Genomic DNA, 18,779 nt, shown 5'->3' on the forward strand with positions numbered 1-18,779 from the left:
TTTGATATGCTGAATCTAAACATGTGTTTAGATTTTTGATTATGGGCCCAGTTTTCAAGTTTGTCCAAGTTGGGGTCCAAAATTAAACTTTGTTTGATTTTAACAAAAATTGAATATATGGGGTTCTTTGATATGCTGAATCTAACCATGTATTTTGATTTTGGACATTGGACCATAATAGGTAAATTAGAAAAAAATTCAAGTTCTTAGACCACATTCTTTCTGTGTCAGAAACCTATGCTGTGTCAAATATTTAATAACAATCCAAATTCAGAGCTGTATCAAGCTTGAATGTTGTGTCCATACTTGCCCCAACTGTTCAGGGTTCGACCTCTGCGGTCGTATCAAGCTGCGCCCCAGCGAAGCATTTTATTGGTTATTATCTTGAATATGATAATAGATAGAGATAAACTGTAAACAGCAATAATGTTCGGCAAAGTAAGATCTACAAATAAGTCAACTTGACCAAAATGGTCAGTTGACCCCTTAAGGAGTTATTGCCCTTTATAGTCAATTTTTAACCATTTTTCATAAATTTTTGTAATTTTTTACAAAAATCTTCTCCTCTGATACTACTAAGACAAATTTAACCAGACTTGACCACAATCATCATTAGGGTATCTAGTTTAAAAAATGTGTCCGATGACCCTGCCCACGAACCAAGATGGCTGACATGGCTACAAAATAGTACATAGGGTAAAAGGCAGTTTTTGACTCATATCTCTGAAACCAAAGCATTTAGAGCAAATCTGATGACAATTCAATTGTTCATTAGGTCAAGATCTATCTGCCCTGAAATTTTCAAACCAATCAGGCAACCCGTTGTTGGGTTGCTGCCCCTGAATTGGTAATTTTAAGGAAATTTTGCCGTGTTTGGTTATTATCTTGAATATTATTATAGATAGAGATAAACTGTAAACAGCAATAATGTTCAGCAAAGTAAGATCTACAAATAAGTCAACTTGACCAAAATGGTCAGTTGACCCCTTAAGGAGTTATTGCTCTTTATATTCAATTTTTAACCATTTTTCGTAAATTTTTGTAATTTTTTACAAAAATCTTCTCCTCTGAAACTACTAAGACAAATTTAACCAAACTTGTCCACAATCATCATTAGGGTATATAGTTTAAAAATGTGTCCGATGACCCCGCCCGTGAACCAAGATGGCTGACATGGCTAAAAAATAGTACATAGGGTAAAATGCAGTTTTTGGCTCAAATCTCTGAAACCAAAGCATTTAGAGCAAATCTGATGAGGATAAATTTGTTCATTAGGTCAAGATCTATCTGCCCTGAAATTTTCAGACCAATCAGGCAACACGTGGTTGGGTTGCTGCCCCTGAATTGGTAATTTTAAGAAAATTTTGCAGCTTTTGGTTATTATCTTGAATATTATTATAGATAGAGATAAACTGTAAACAGCAATAATATACAGCAAAGTTAGATCTACAAATAAGTCAACATGACCAAAATTGTCAATTGACCCCTTAAGGAGCTATTGCTCTTTATAGTCAATTTTTTACAATTTTCATAAATTTTGTGTAAATTTTTGTAAATTTTTACAAAATATTTTCCACTGTAACTACCGGGCCAAGTTCATTATAGATAAAGATAATAGTAAGGAGCAAGAATGTTCAGTAAAGTAAGATCTACAAACACATCACCAAAACACAATTTTGTCATGAATCCATCTGTGTCCTTTGTTTAATATGCACATAGACCAAGGTGAGCGACACAGGCTCTTTAGAGCCTCTAGTTTTCAATATTAAATTGCTAATCTTGAAAAGACATAGGCAATTATAAAAAAAAAAATTCTTTACACAAACCTTTGCCAACCTCCATCTTGTCCAAGTAAATGTAAAGAATGCCTTTAAATTGCCTTAAAATATCCATTTTGTACACAAACACACTTTTTTGGTGTACAGTACTCTGCATGCTTGGGTAGTTCTACTACAATAAATGCTTTATATAAGTCATGCACAAGTATATATCACCTGTTCAACTTCATTTGCTACCATGAAATCCTCCATTGACATAAACAACTCTTCAAATACAGTATTGTTATTACTCAATAATATGTATATGTATATAGCAAAATATGTATTTACCTGACTTTTTATATACATGAATTATATGATATTAAATTTGTTAATACCAAATTATATATCAATTTAATGCCATCAAGTATAAATCCACAATATATTTTACTCAATTTTTAGCTAGTACTCATTCTGGTAATTTCAGAAATACTGTGGTTTGCCTATTACAACATATTTCAGTGCTGTAAAACTGAGATGGCTTCTTGACACCAGTGAAGAAGTGAGGAAAGCTATCAAAGATGGCCGATGTCTGTTTGGAACAGTTGATTCTTGGTTATTGTGGGTATGTATTTAGATATATACCAGTAGTCATTTTGTATATATCTGATTTCAATCACTTAAACAAAAGATCTATATATGCCTTTACAAGATAAAATAATGTTTATTTTTTTCAATGATTGTATTAGATTTTTTGGGGTTCTTTTTGTGTTTGTGTGTATATAGGGGGTAAATAAAAAAAAATTAAGCTGTGAAACACAAATTAACTGTTCATAAATTATAGCTTCATTGATGCATCTTGAATTTAATGGTCAATTTATTACTTAGATACTTAGTGATCACATTTCAGTTCTTTTTCCTTGTTATTATTCCTCTACATACTGTACAAATGCTCTTATTTCAGAATTTCACTGGTGGTATAAATGGTGGGAAACACATCACAGATGTTACCAATGCTAGTCGCACAATGTTAATGAATATTCATAATCTGCAGTGGGATGATTATCTGTGCCAGTAAGTTAATGAATATACATAATCTGCAGTGGGATGATTATCTGTGCCAGTAAGTTAATGAATATTCATAATCTGCAGTAGGATGATTATCTGTGCCAGTAAGTTAATGAATATTCATACTCTGCAGTAGGATGATTATCTCTGCCAGTAAGTTGTTGTAAGGATTGTTCTCTAGAGAGATCAGTTGTAATATATATATGATAATATGTTGAGAAATTGGATACAAGAAAATGTTTTCTTAAAACTGCATGTACATGTATGCTTAAGGAATTAAAAATCTAATAGCTTTATCATTTAATCCCTGCAACACCCCTTATGATCAAAGTACATAACTAGCAAAAGAGGACATATACTGTATACATAGAAAAAAATATAAATTGTCTTGAAATACATGTATAGAATTATTTAGAAAAAGTGCATTAGTACCAGTCTATATACTGTAAATTCAGAAATTATTGCGATGTTTTTATTATTGCGAAAAATGCGACAGAGGTATAATCGCAATAATTTAAACTCGCATTTTGAATTTTTTTATATGAATTAAACAGGATTTTTCTCAATATCGCAAAAAATTAAAATCGCATTTTAGTCTAAAATGACAAAATCGCAATAATAAATGCACGCTATAATTTCTGAATTTACAGTACTATCAATGACTGTATATCACCAATGAATATAGGGTCAATGCAGTTTGACTGCCCAAATAGCACAGTTGCAGTATAAACTGTAATTAGCAGGTGATCATTTCTTGAAGTAGTAGCCATAGGTACAAAGCAAAAACAGGAATAATATGAGACCTTTAGGTAGTCCATATGTGAAACAGTGTCCATTCCCGTTTTACGTGCTAGTTTGATATCAAGCTTATCCAGTGTCAGTTAATTATGATCTATGAACATATATACTATTTTATCATGTTTTATGTTTAAGCAAATTAGCTCCATATTATTATGGTAGAGATTAGACTCAATATAATAGAAAAAACTTTATATATTGTGATATTTTGTATATTAATGAATAATTTAAAAATGTTTCATTTGAAGATTTTTTGACATACCAAAGGAGGTATTACCAGAAATTAGAAGTTCTTCAGAAATATATGGAAATATGGAAGTTAGCGTACTTAAAGGGCTTCCCATAGCAGGGGTATGTTATAATTGAATAACGATTATAGAAATATTAATGTACTCCCACAAACTTCACAAATTTACAGGAATTATTTTAATAAGTTCCGCAAGTTTAAGGGTTTTTGTTAATTACATGATAAAAAGAAGTGTAAATATACTAATTGGTTCCGAAATGAAAAGTAAACTTAATATCAGAAGTCATATGCCATTTAGCAATCTGCAAAAGATCGATATCCAAGTTTAAATATTTGATTCTTGTACTTCTTATTTACATCCTATTAAAGCAAGTTGTTGTTAGTATATTATAAGTTTATATTAATTTTGAAGTTTTTAAAGACAATTATATGTAATTATATGGAATCCATAAAACCAATAAACTAAAGAATGAGAAACACAGACTTTACTAAATGTTATTATATTCTCAGAAAGATAAACACACAAATATAATTCTGAATTATCTTGAACACACATTTATTAACTCTAAAACAAAACATGGGGATCCGGATGTCAAACGATTTCAAAATTAGCTCAGTGGTAACTGAATGTGGTGATCAAACATGTTCATTTTTACCCAGTTATGAGAATATCTAGATAGGAAACGCATGGGACAAACATAATCCTACTGGAATAATGTCATTATTACCCAGTTATGAGAATATCTAGATAGGAAACGCATGGGACAAACATAATCCTACCGGAATAATGTCATTATTACCCAGTTATGAGAATATCTAGATAGGAAACGCATGGGACAAACATAATCCTACTGGAATAATGTCATTATTACTGGTAACTGATTTTTCTTATAGATATTAGGGGACCAGCAAGCTGCCCTGGTTGGACAGCTGTGTTTTAAACCTGGCCAAGCTAAAAACACGTAAGTTAAAAGGGAAAGAGAAAATCTATGCTCCTGCTTGATAATAAAGATATTTATTGAAAATTATTAATTATAAATTAGACAAATAGATAAAACTATTTCAATGTTACAGAATACAGGAATGGAGGATGTCATGAAATCTTTTATTTTATGTAACTATTGCCAAGTAGACTACTGAAAGTATTTCTTATTTATTTGATCCCTTGATAAAATTTATCACTTCAACACGGTATATATCATAAGTGTAAATTCAATTTACACTCACAAATTTTATTGAAATCTCATTTTTTCGCAAAAATTAATGAATTGCTAGTTGTAACAGACATATTTGATTTCTTTATAGATATGGCACTGGTTGTTTCATGTTGATGAACACAGGTACTGAGGTAAGAACCTTTATTTGTATTACTTGGAAATATCACATATATATTCACAGCTCTTTTAGTTTAGATATTTTTGCATTAAGAATTTATAATGAAAAATTTCCTAAACACATCATGCTAAAAAAGGCCTGATATGACAAAATGTGAACCAATTAAAAAAAAAAACAGTCAACAAACAGCCTGAATTAAGACAAAATAATTAGGAAAAAAAAACAAATATAATAGACAGCAACCATCAACTACTGAATTAGAGGCTCTTGACTGGGGACAGGCACATATTGAATGTGAGGGGGTAAAACATGTTTGTGAACCCTCAACCATCCTATAACTGGAGACAGTGGTGTAACAGTACAATATATGCAGTAGGAATTTAAACCAGCACTATCTAAGGCATAAAGTATGCTTGGATATTGAGAATTATTTTCACTGTACAATTTATTTTTGGAAAATACTATTGCGATCTCCAAAAAGTTTAAAAGGTAAAAAGACTGTGGAAAAAGTTTTAAAAGATTTTTTTATCATCTTTAACATATACATTTTGAATAAAAAATGTGAGAATATTTTATTTGTAGGTTGTACAATCGGAGCAAGGACTTCTTACAACAGTAGGTTACCAGTTTGGAAAAGGGAAGCCAGTTGTTTATGCATTAGAGGTATCTTTATTTATATCATACACATCAAATCAATAAGACAAATTCATTAGTACATGTTTTATTTTTGAACAGTCAGATTATAGTTATGATTGAGTTTTATATCCACTCTGAGAGAGGGGGTACACTGCATATACTTTGTCAATTCATCCGTGTGTTCATTTGCTGTTTGTCCATCCCATGAAATATCCATTGCATTTTTCTCAGGAACCATAAAATTAAGCTTCCTGAAATTTGGTTTCAGGTTTTGTGTTCGCATACTTTACTTTATCGGCAATTTGAATATTGTCCCTTTGATCTTAATGCTTAATGTTTTTCTTTATCATGGACAGGACCTCATACTGTAAAATATTAGGCAATGACGTCACGTAACAGTGCAGCAATATCACACATTCATGTGCATCAGTGAAAAGTTATCAATGAAATGCACGTGACTTCATTCATACAACTGAACAACTATCACAACGTTTTCTATGCGTAAAAATAGTTTTACTTTTTATTTCATTTTATTTCCTATTCTCAAACAAAAAACATACTGTTAAGCCAAATTGTGGATAAAAAGATTAATGACATTTTATTTTTATGCCCCTGACACAGCGGAGGGGCCATTAAGTGTTACCCTTGTCCATCTGTTCGTCCTTCCATATCTTGAAATTGGTTTCCGTTCTCTAACTTTAGTTTGCCTCAAACAAATGTAATGAAATTTATACACAATGCTTATTATCGCACAACACAGATCAAGTTTGAATTTGGGTGGCGTCACTTTTACCATTCTTGAGTTATCCCCCTTTACAAATGGAAAAATTGCTGAATTTTTCGTTTCCGTTCTCTAACTTAAGTTTGCCTCAACCAACTGTTATGAAACTATGTGGCGTTACTTTAACTGTTCGTGAGTTATGTCCCTTATAATCATATGCAAGCAGGGGCATCATATGTATCCATGGACACATTCTCCATTTATTTTATACTGACTTCATCAGCTCAAATATCAGCTCACCATTGCAAGCTCGCTTGATATTCTTTCTGATAAGCCGCTGGACCTTAAGCAGCCATCTATCATCATCATCTTGCTAATAAATTCAGTATCAAAAGCAAAAATGCCATTATTCTATATGACTTGCTCATAAACTTCCTGTTTTTCAAATACTTACCGGTATATATTATTATTAAACCCCAATCAATGAGTATTGAATTCACCTTGTCTGTCCGTCCCTTAGTTCAACAAATATATTTGTCACACTTTTCTGAAGTACTCACGAACAAAATGACTTCATCTTTGGTCACCAGCTTGACAGTGATGAGTTGTAATGTGTGAGCATTCTGATCTGTCAGACATCTATTTCCTGTTTGCGGAAACTTTTGATTCTTTAATGAACTGAATAAACTTTTAAATTTGTATCAAACATTTCTCAAGTGCTATTGAACTGAATGAATTCATGATATTGAAATGGTTTATTTTTAGGGAGCCATAGCTATTACTGGTGCTAGTGTAAAATGGTTAAGAGACAATCTTGGCATCATTAAAACTGCTTCAGAAGTAGGTAAGAGCTGTTCCACAAACATTTTAGCTGTATGCTATATTTTCAGTTTTTGAATAACGATTCTTGAGATAAAGCCATAAATTTATTAACAGCTATTTTTAAGGATGTATGATTTAGAGCTTGTGTTGTAAGCTTGTTGTTACATTGACAAGTACCCCACATGTCCTTTCATTTATATATATTACAGTAACTAGTTAAAGTCATATTTATATATCCTGTTGTGTACTGCATCAGTATGCTAAGACAATTTATTTTTATTTATTAAATTATACAATAAGAGTCCTATGGTAGTTCAAAAGACAACAGTATGCAGGAAGAGAGCACACACATTATTCTGACCCCTAGCTTACCGGTTTATTCCCGATTGTCCCACTTTTTAAAATTTTAGAGTTCTGATTGTCCCACATGAAAAGTTCTGATTGTCCCACATTATTTTATGAAGTAAAATATTCTTAGATAAACAATGTAACTGTTGTTTGTTTTGCTAAATAAACAAGAATTAATTTATTGCACATTTAATATTAATTTTATAGAAGTATAAAAAAAAAATGTTTTTTAAATCATTAGATTAATGCACTTTTGATTAAAAAAATTTTATTTCTGATTTATGAAATATATCTACAATGTTACGTTATTTATAAAACAAATTTCAATACCGTAATTTTAATGACATTTTCTCTATAAAGTTTTTGAATAAATAATGTATGCAATTTAAAAAAAAAGGTATAAACTCATTTACATTCTACACTTTACACGTACTTGTTGATGGATAGATTTTTCCAGAAGTCTTTACAATTTTACTAGGGAAGTCAGAGGACATTAATACAACATTCTCTGCACTATTGAATACTGCTAACACCCAAAGTCAGATTCACCTGAACCCAACAACTTCCTTTTTTTGATAACGAAACTGTTGTCTAGAATTCTGCCAGATCAGCCTTTCTAAGAATCAATATCAAAGGTTGTTTTTCCAATATTCCCAGTGTCTTTGCCATAAAGTGCAGTCAACAGGACTCGTCACCAACTATAAAGAAGAACCAGACTTCCATAAAAAAAAAAGATGTGGTATGATTGCCAATGAGACAACTCTCCAAAAAAGACTAAATGACACAGAAATTAACAACTATAGGTCACAATACGGCCTTCAACAATGAGCAAAGCCCATACAGCAGAGTCAGCTTTAAAGGTCCCATATTAAAAATGTAAAAAAAATCAAACTAGAAAAACTAACGACCTAATTTATGTACAAAATAATGAACGAAAAACAAATGTGTACACAGTAACAAACGACAACCACTGAATTACAGGCTCCCGACTTGGGACAGACACATACAGAACGTGGCGGGGTTAAACTTATTTGAAGGCGCCAATCCTCCCACTAACCTGGGACAGTGTTGTAACAGTACAACATAAGAATAAACTAAAAAAAATAAGTTGAAAAAGGCTTATCTCATCAGATGGGTACAGACAGAAATACATCTAACAAATCACAGAGTGGACATGGACGTGGACGGCTACTTATACATCCCCACAACAAAGACACTAAGTACAGATCTTAGAGTACTCGCAGTTACTGACAGCTAGTTCAAAGCCAATAAAAACTAATTAAAAAAATCATGCTTCTAAGACTAAAATTTTATGATTTCATATTATATTCCATGTTTGATGATACTTAAATTGTACCTACTACATGTATGTGCAAAATATAATGTATATGTAAGTATTATTATTTGTTCATGGTTTTTTTCATATTTTATAAGTTACAGTGATTAGTAACCTGTAATTAACTGATACAGACTATAAAAACAAATTAATCACTATCAAAACAATTCCCAATTGTCCCACAAACATATTCCCGATTGTCCCACAAAATTTCATTACTTTTTTACCTGTAATTTCAAAAAGTGGGACAATCGGGAAGACACCAGCTTACCACACACAACAGTGAAGCAGTAAAAACCAATTTTAAAGTCTCTGATTTGATCTGCATCAGGAACCAAATCTGCAATCTTCCATACTCAAGGCTTCCACAAGACTTAGTTCAAAACCTTTTGAAATAAATTGCCCAATATACAAAGGACGGTAGAGCTATACATTTATGTATATTACCGAAAAAACTTTCCTTTCATGTAAATATCACTAAATAGATAAGCACTGATTATGGTCAGATAAAATTCAAAAATATCCTCTGAACTGTAGATAAGTAGACAGATTTATTATTGTATTATTAAATATGTGTACATTCAATGAAAATAAACTTGCAGTTAATATGAAAAAGATCTCGATGTACTCATTTTTCTTATTTCTTGATACAGGAAAAGTAAAAGATTATTTCTTTAATCTAGTTAAGTTTTACATTTCTGTATTAGGTTCATATTTCCCTTATTGATTTCTTAAGATGAACAAAATTTTTAAACAACAGTTTTGTTTTATATTTTAACAGAAACATTAGCACAGAAAGTAGACAGTACACATGGCTGTTATTTTGTACCAGCATTCTCAGGATTGTTTTGTCCTTATTGGCAGGATGATGCAAGAGGGTGAGTAACTAGCTGGCTTTGGCATGTTAGATATATAATTGAAATACTGTGGATTCATTGTTATTAGTGGAAAACCAAATTGTGTGGATTTTACAGGTATATATGAACCATGAATTTCAATATTCAGCAAAGTGAAAATTTTTTATAGGCTTGTATGCAGACTTTGGCAAAACCATGAAAGAGCAATATTTTCTAAGTTCGAGAAAATTCATTTCAAAACTATACTGTGGACCAAGCAAAAGTAATATCTAATAGAAGGACCAGAATATTTGTTCTTCTTTTCCAGGGTGTACTTATTGAAGTTGCTCTAGAAATTTAAGTTTTCTCAACATATCAGTTGATAGTTTTCAAAAATAAAACTGTTGTTGATAAACATTTGTATTTAGTTCTTTGTGCCTTCCATTGAAGATAAGCGAATTGATCAACGAAGCAATTTGATCTTGTTTTACATTCCAGAATTATATGCGGACTTACACAGTTTACTACCAAAGAACACATTGCTAGGGCAGCTTTAGAAGCTGTTTGTTTTCAGACAAGGGAGGTAAGAATAGGTCAAAATTAAGTCATATGCAATGGAGAAATTAATGCAATCAAGTTGTTTTCAGACAAGGGAGGTAAGAAGAGGTAAAATTAAGTCATATTCAATGGAGAATTAATGCAATTTGTTTGTTTGTTCAGGATAAAATATGGCAATCTGTTTATGTGATAATCAGATTCAATGCATTTGGCTATTTTAAAAGATAAAGAATTTCACAAAGAGTTAGAACACAGACATTAATTAAGATTGACTATATACATTTTAAATAGAACATACACATTTTAAAGAAAAATATTTCTGGTGGTGATTAGTAAAAGTAATGATGTACAGAATCAAGAACCTCATTGTGATAAGACCATTTTTTATCATTTATTTTCATGGAGGATGTTGTTAATCAAAACCTAAAAACCAAAAAAAAAAGTTATCTTTGAGTCCATGTAGGATTCATCAAATGATCTATAATAAAGTTTATATTATAACAGTTGCTTGAAGCAATGGTAAAAGATAGTAAAATCCCGTTAGAGTCGTTACAAGTTGATGGTGGGATGACAATGAACAATCTATTGATGCAGCTACAAGCAGATTTAATGGGCATTGGTGTTGGTATGTATAACCTTTTGTGTTTGTCTAGCTGAACAAGTCCTTGGCTTCTTGCATTGCAAGGAGGCATAGTCAAATCATCTTAATGATTAAATATATAATCTGATACTGAAAATGTTTAATGTAGTTTTTTCCCAGTTGAACTGCCACAGCTTGAAAGTAATATCTAGTTCTTATTATTGAGGATGAGACATTTCCTTTTTTCGCCAGCTTGAGTTAATGCTATTATTGGTCATCTTGTCCTTAATATCTGAAACTACAACTTCACATGATGATCCAAGGGTATTTATATTAATATCTGAAACTATAATTTCACATGATGATCCAAGGGTATTTATATTAATATCTGAAACTACAACTTTACATGATGATCCAAGGGTATTTATATTAATATCTGAAACTACAACTTCACATGATGATCCAAGGGTATTTATATTAATATCTGAAACTACAACTTCACATGATGATCCAAGGGTATTTATATTAAAATTTGTTGATTATATCTTTCCACTAACCAACTTGGCCACATTGGTGAAAAATTAAACATTAGTGTAAAACATGGCTTCCAAAACGGTCATATATTCCGGACTTGACCGAAATTTATATAAAAAGTCCGGCTGCTCTCAGCCTCAAACGGTCAAATATCATAGGTTTGCCACTTTTTGTTATTCAAGGCATTTTCATAAAACGGTCATTTCACTTTTTTTACCAACTATCGATCGGTAAAAATGTCCGTTTGGGCATTATAGTTTATAATTGTGGCAATCTATTTCACAAAGATATTTCGGTCATATTTGGGTTTAATTAAACAGATGCAGCATATTTCATACTTTGAAGTGTCTCAGTTAGTCTAATCCTCTGGGTACACAAATGCACGTCTTGGTACATCAATAAAAAGTAGGAAAAAAAATTGTTTTTTTATTTAAAAAACAATAAGCTGTCAAACAATTATCCCTTCAATAAGTAATATTGAAGCCATAAATCATTCACTGATTACAGGTCATTATCTTTGATGAGAGACCTTAGCTTGTCTTAATCAATAGAATTGATGATGCATAACAATGAACATAAAGGTGATCAGGTAAACGAGGTCAAACATGTAAGCGTGTATGGAACAACATCCTATTTAATTACGCTTTGTAGATATTATTGTAAATGACCATTCAGTTTTAAAAAAAATTCCTTAGATTTTAAAATAATTCTTCAAATAAGAATATTTATAAATGAATTCGAATATGTATGATATTCATTATTATATTTAAAAACACTGTACATCGTGTTAAATACTGGGGTACGCTAAAGGGTATTCAAAGTTATTTTCTTACATTTCAGCGGGTAACATCTAATTAATTTAGTCTAAAAGATTGAAATTATAAGAAATACGTTAATAAATATGATTTGATGAAAAATTTGAAAAGGTTTTAAATGAATAATCGTCAGAACCACGTTGTTTGAACTAGTACACGTGTGCGCATGTGTCTATTGTCCGCTGGTGGGAAATTTAATTATGCATCCTAATTCTTCAAAAATGCTAAAAATTATCATTGATTCCTTTATCTAACGTTCATTTTGAGTATTTTCTTGAAGAAATAACTTGAAAAGGCTACTTAACTCAATCGTAAACTTACACAGATATTACGTATCTGTCTCTGATCCGTGATTAACCATTGTCAAGTCAACATCCGGCATTAGGAAAATGTGATTTTAAAAACAAAAGAAAAGCTTTTGACAGCGTTATTTTGCACAAATAAAGAGTCTAAAGCGGAATTAGTACGCTGATGTTGCACACTTCGAATGCTGTACTTTCAATTTAACACTTTACGTCAGAACATCGAATTTATATCAAAGTAAAGTTTAACATCGTTTTAATGTCAATCATTGGTTATATCATATATGATGGCCAACTGATGATCATAGTTGCCTAATTTACTAAGTCTAAAGGGATTTAAAATCGGGATAAGATATGAAATGTCCGGCTGGCTCAACAAAATTTTGGAAGCCCTGGTGTTAAATACAATTAATTGTCTAATATCTTAAAACCCAGATAGACACAGGCAAATATGCTTAGAATGTCAAGATTTACTTACTCAGTATACAAACTATAATTATCAGACAATTTTTTATAGAATTTAATGCCTGTAATAAGTAAAGATTTACTGAAATTAATCAAACTGTCAGAGGATTATTGGAGTTATTGCCTTTCAATGATAATTGTTATGAACTTCTAGTGTTTTTTGCTCGAGTAAAGTTACTAAATATATTATTTTGATTCTGATATTTATGTCAACATCCATTTGGTGTATTTTTTGCTAGATGAGTGTATCGGGATCCTTAATGGTTGTTTGTTATTATTGTCTGAGATAAACCTTATTATAAATGTGATAAAAGGTCCATAATATAAGGAGACCTTAACTAAATATTTAACTAGTATATAGATGACCGTAACTAAATATTTAACTAGTCTATAGATAATATGTACAAACTAATTTATTCTTTCAGTTAGACCATCAATGCCAGAAACAACAGCATTAGGAGCAGCTATGGCTGCTGGGTCAGCCATTGGTGTCTGGGATATCAATAATACAGCAGTAATTACAACAGACTTATTTAATCCATCCATACCTCAAAGTGGTGAGTACATCTATAACTCAAGTTGGTGAGTACATCTATAACTCAAGGTGGTGAGTACATCCATAACTCAGGCTAGGGAACGTCTTGCAGTGAGGTGAGTTTTTTTTTGTTCTGTGTTGAAGGCCTCACTGTGACTTTGAGATGAAGAACAGCAATAAAAGCGCTGTTCCTTTGCTTTATGTGTGTTTTTTGCTGGGCATGTACTGATTTTGTGTCATGGATGGATACCCTATAATCTTTGTTTTTCTATTGTAATATGACTGGATGAAGGATAGGGTTATTTGTACTTAACTGTAGCTAAAAGAAGCTGATTGGTCAACTAATTTTGTCAGTAGTCTACTTTAATAGTAATCCATGCTAGTGATTTTGGTTCTCAATTCAACCATAACTAAGGTACTTGATATGCCCAGTCCCCAATCAGATGAGTACTGTACTCAATTTGCATCTTGGGCTGATGAGTATCAGGTACTGCACTGCCATCTATATCAGTTGTTGGCAGACAAATTTAAAGCATCACTTTTTTGTCTCCAGTTTCAAATATAACATATGTCCCTCTCTTTTCAAGCATGCATCATAATAAAAGTTCATTATTGTATAGATGTTGCATTTACTCAAGTCAGACTCTTGATAATCCTACAACAATAAAATAAAATTTATTTGAACTTTACAAAATATAAAAAAAAACAGAATTTCACATAAATATATGGACATTAAAGAAATGATTTTTACCATACAACGGTATGTTTTATTGTAGATCGTGATGAAAGATTTTCTAGATGGAAAATGGCTGTGGAAAGATCTATGCATTGGGACATCAAACCAGATACAGGTAATCATTTCAAAAATTAATTCACTTATAGAAATTCATAATTAGAAAAATAATGGGAAATATAGTAAAAAAACATTAGTTTTGTTCCCAAATTTTTTTGTGTTTAAAACCCAGTTATTAAGATTATGAACGTTTGACTTTCTTGGTTTAAAAGAAAGATTTTCTAATAAGAAAATGCAATATTATGAAGTGTAGTGTCTGTAAATGTAGATATTTTTGCATACACTTATTTTTATGATTTTCTAAGAATGAACAAAATGTGAGGTTAATTATTGTTATAATAGTAAAAGCTTCATACAAATAATGCTCACAAAATGTAAGATTTTTTTTAGTTTTATGATACCTACTCTGTTTGCAACTTTTGTAATAATAAAAAAAAACATCACAAAAATTTTTGAATTTATAGTAATTATCATTTTTAACTGACATCACAAGAATATTCATTGGTAACCTGACATGTAAACTGAAACAAATGCTTGGAGTGAGTTTAAACATTTGAGTCTAATTTGAATGAAATTACATGTATTAAATAAACACTAAAAAGAAGTAATTAGTAAAAGTAATCTGCTTATTTTTCAGTTACTTTTTGCCCTTAAAAGGGTTATAGTTTTGATGAGAAAAAAAACATGTAAAAAAAAATTTCAAGTGGGGAAAAGCTTACGAACAAAAGTTAGGAAATGAAAATAGATGCAAGTCATATGAAAACACTTTTTTATCAATGAAACAATTGGATAAAGAGAGTGAGCTATAACTTGCCAAGGTGAACTTTCAAGGTGAAACTCTAATGTCGAACTTTGAAAACATAGAAATTTTTTCAGATCCTTGGTATGGAACCAGTAGATCTCTCAGGTTTCAGCATGTAAAACCAATAACCCAAAACTTTAATATATAATGACCCTCAGTTTGAAATCTTTCAGTTACAATCAAATTGAACTAATAGTATTGTATTTGAAGATTTGCAGGATCAAATTGTGATAAGATGGTTGCAAATGTCCTTTTACTGAATTGCTGACATTTTGGAATATCAAATACATGTGAAGATTATTAATTGTGTATTATCTATCATTCTAACTCAACAGTGACTATGTATCAGTTTGAAAACATCAAATTGCCAATTGATGTCCACAAATCTTCAAAATACTATACCCTAATTTAGAACAATGTTTACGGACACTACTTTGCGGAACTAACCAACATAATCAATATACATAAATGATTAACACAAAGAATATTCACATTATTTAAGCATGTTGCTTATTAATATTTTTAATTTTTTGCAAGCATAGTGACAAGAAGAAGTTTTTGGGATGTGCTTGGACCAGGACTATACTTTTGGACAAGTTTAGGGGTGCTTATAATTGCTAGTCATTTACACAGTAGGTGATATCACCTGCCATAGTTTTTATATATCACAATTTTAGAGATTTATACAATTGTTATTGTTTTGTTTTATATACATAGACTTTATATTAAATAATTCTGTGAACCATCTCAATAAAGTTTTTGAAAAAAACATTTAGTTTTATTGATAAATGTATAAGAATATTATATGGTTGTTACATGGTATAAGGATGTTATAGTGTTGATAATAGTAATACAGCATTGATTATGATATTAGGTACTGTAGTAGTTAAATGTTCAGTTAGAACTGAGATCATGCTGTGAATTCATTTAATTTCGTGTATTGAGAAAAGATTGTATTTACATGGATTTGTGTTTTAACCAAGGTTTGCATACAAGCCTGTTGGAATTTTGAACTTTGATGAACACTTCAATTCAAAGTGTACCTTTACCCACAAAATCTACAAAAATTGGTACCCCACGAATAGTAATAAATCCACAGTACTTATTGATGTAAAATGGAAGAATTTGTGTTTTTTTCTAGTGATATAACAATGCACTTCTGAGAATAATATTGTGAAGGAATTAGCAGGAAACATCTTGCAACAATCAAATTTTTCTCATTACAAATATAGAAATTCCATAACTTAAAAACAAATTAAGACATTGGGACATAAATTTATATTTCAGAAGGTAGAAGACTTGGCTGCTTCATACCTTGTATACTGATGCCTTATGTTACAAAGTTTCAGCCTGTCATATATCCATTGTCCTTTGACCTCATTTTCATGGTTCAGCGACTGCTTAAAAAAACTGAATACTTTTTTTGTCATGTGAACTCTCACTTATTAAGAGTAATTGGATAATATTATTTGGTATATGGGATCCTTGCCAGGTTCACATGTCCATCAGACAGGATTCAATTGATGGCAGACTCCTTTCATAGATTAGTTATGTGATTAGATCCATGCCTCAGCAACTATATGCAGTAGGTGAATTATGTTTGGTGTATGGCATGAACGTAAGGTGTATCTGGTTGGTTTCATCTGACCTTAAAAGGGGGACAAAAGATACCAGAGGGACAGTCAAACTCACAGATCGAAAACAAACAGACAACGCCATGGCCAAAAATAAAAAGACAAACAGACAAATAATAGTACAGATGACACAACATAGAAAACTAAAGACTAAGCAACACGAACCCCACCAAAAACTGGGGGTGATCTCAGGAGCTCAGGAAGGGTACGTAGATCCTGCTCCACATGTGGCACCCGTCGTGTTGCTTATGTTATTACAAATCCGGTAAATAGTCTAATTCGGTAGGTCATATTCGTGAAAAGGGAAGGGTATTGTAGTTTGACATAAGGAACATATCCGATATAATCTGTGAAACGGTTATTCCATAACGGTCAACCAACTCGTGATGGCGTCCGTAAAATTTACGAAGGGATGATTTCAACTTCACCATTTGGAACTCTTGGTTTAATAGCTTCCTTGTGAGCAGCAATCCTCTATCAAGGAAATCATGATAGGAAATACAAGCCCAGGAATATCGTATCAATTGGGAGATATATACTCCGTATGCAGGCGCTGCTGGAATGTTGCTACATAGAAATGGAAAGTTCACAATTGGGAAGCTGAAATCATCTCTTTTGTTGTAAAGTTTTGTTTTCAACCGACCCTCATTGTCAATTTCTAGATGTAAGTCAAGATATGAGGCAGACTTAACTGTATCTGTAGTATCCTTTATCTCTAGTTCGATGGGATAGATTCGTTCAACATAGTCACTAAATTTAACCTGATTTTCATTGTTCATTGGTTAATGTAAAGTTTTTGTCCTTTTTTTAGTGAGATACTTAAGCAAAAGGTCAACTTTATTTGGTGTAATGAACGATTGTAAGGTGTACATGTCTGTCTGGCAGGTATCATTATCATGGTTTTTAATTTCCCTAGTTTGGTCCTTTTCTCAGATACTATAGGCAATAGGTCAGCTATATTTAGTAAATGGAATGATTACAAGATGTACATATCCCTATTCATTCCTATTGTTTTAGTCACAACTGACATAGCCACTTGAATGTTGAAAAGGGAGAAAATTCATAGATTTATATTTTTATTTTGTACCCCAATGAATGTTTTTTTTTTTTAATTTTTGAAAACTTGGACTTTTGTAGAGTGAGCAGTCTAATATAATAGTAGGGAATTTGTGTCACAAATTGATTCACCATATTCTTTTCCTTATACTGATTTCTGTCATACAAATATAGTTCACCTGTTTCTGAAATCATCTTTATCAGGGAAGTTTGAGACTTAAAATTTTGGAAAGCCCAAAATATGAAATGTATTGGAGGATTAAAACCACAACTGCCTAAACACGTCATGTGACAGAACAGTGCAAGGTCAACTTTGTCTGAGGGTATTACAACTTTGATATTGGTAAAATTAACAGAACATAACTGAAAATTTATAATATGTATGGAGCACAAAAATATATATTATCTGATAAGGTACAGACCATGAAACCAGGACTGCTGAAACCTAGCAATATGATTGCATTGAACTCACAACTTTCCTGAAAATTTAGTTTTGAATCACTCATTTTATATGCTACTCTTAAAAAGAAAGACAAACAAGTTGTTCTGTTTTCTCACTGATGAAACCCCTACTATAAAAATTAATGAGTGATGAACGTGAGAACGTGAAAACGTATCACAGTGTAGAATGCTCACATGAAGCTTTATACCCATTTAATGACAGTCCGATTTACAAATAATAAGGAGGAGAATGTTATTGTAGGAATAAATGGAAGTTAAGCAGTACATCCCTCCATTACAGCATGGTTTAATGATAATATAAGAAATTAGCACTGCATGGGAGTGTAGAACATTCAAAAA

General features: G+C 31.4%; 1 protein-coding gene across 2 annotated transcripts in view; it reads left to right on the forward strand.

The window, feature by feature from the left end:
- Positions 1 to 16,057, forward strand: part of LOC127700746 (glycerol kinase-like) — a 32,574-nt gene extending 16,517 nt beyond the window's left edge. Inside the window, exons 6-18 of one of the 2 annotated variants that reach the window (XM_052204394.1) lie at positions 2,245 to 2,382; positions 2,722 to 2,831; positions 3,872 to 3,974; positions 4,765 to 4,832; positions 5,176 to 5,218; positions 5,788 to 5,868; positions 7,328 to 7,406; positions 9,850 to 9,946; positions 10,403 to 10,487; positions 10,967 to 11,087; positions 13,584 to 13,715; positions 14,470 to 14,544; positions 15,831 to 16,057. In XM_052204394.1, coding sequence (XP_052060354.1) covers positions 2,245 to 2,382; positions 2,722 to 2,831; positions 3,872 to 3,974; positions 4,765 to 4,832; positions 5,176 to 5,218; positions 5,788 to 5,868; positions 7,328 to 7,406; positions 9,850 to 9,946; positions 10,403 to 10,487; positions 10,967 to 11,087; positions 13,584 to 13,715; positions 14,470 to 14,544; positions 15,831 to 15,928 — 1,230 coding nt within the window. In that variant the 3' untranslated portion in view covers positions 15,929 to 16,057. Of the gene's footprint in view, positions 1 to 2,244; positions 2,383 to 2,721; positions 2,832 to 3,871; positions 3,975 to 4,764; positions 4,833 to 5,175; positions 5,219 to 5,787; positions 5,869 to 7,327; positions 7,407 to 9,849; positions 9,947 to 10,402; positions 10,488 to 10,966; positions 11,088 to 13,583; positions 13,716 to 14,469; positions 14,545 to 15,825 lie in introns of both variants that reach the window. The other variant, XM_052204395.1, reaches the window with a different exon arrangement.
- The last annotated feature ends 2,722 nt before the right edge of the window (positions 16,058 to 18,779 follow it).

This window comes from Mytilus californianus, unplaced genomic scaffold (genome assembly GCF_021869535.1).
Source record: "Mytilus californianus isolate M0D057914Y unplaced genomic scaffold, xbMytCali1.0.p SCAF_5, whole genome shotgun sequence".
NCBI lineage: Eukaryota > Metazoa > Mollusca > Bivalvia > Mytilida > Mytilidae > Mytilus > Mytilus californianus.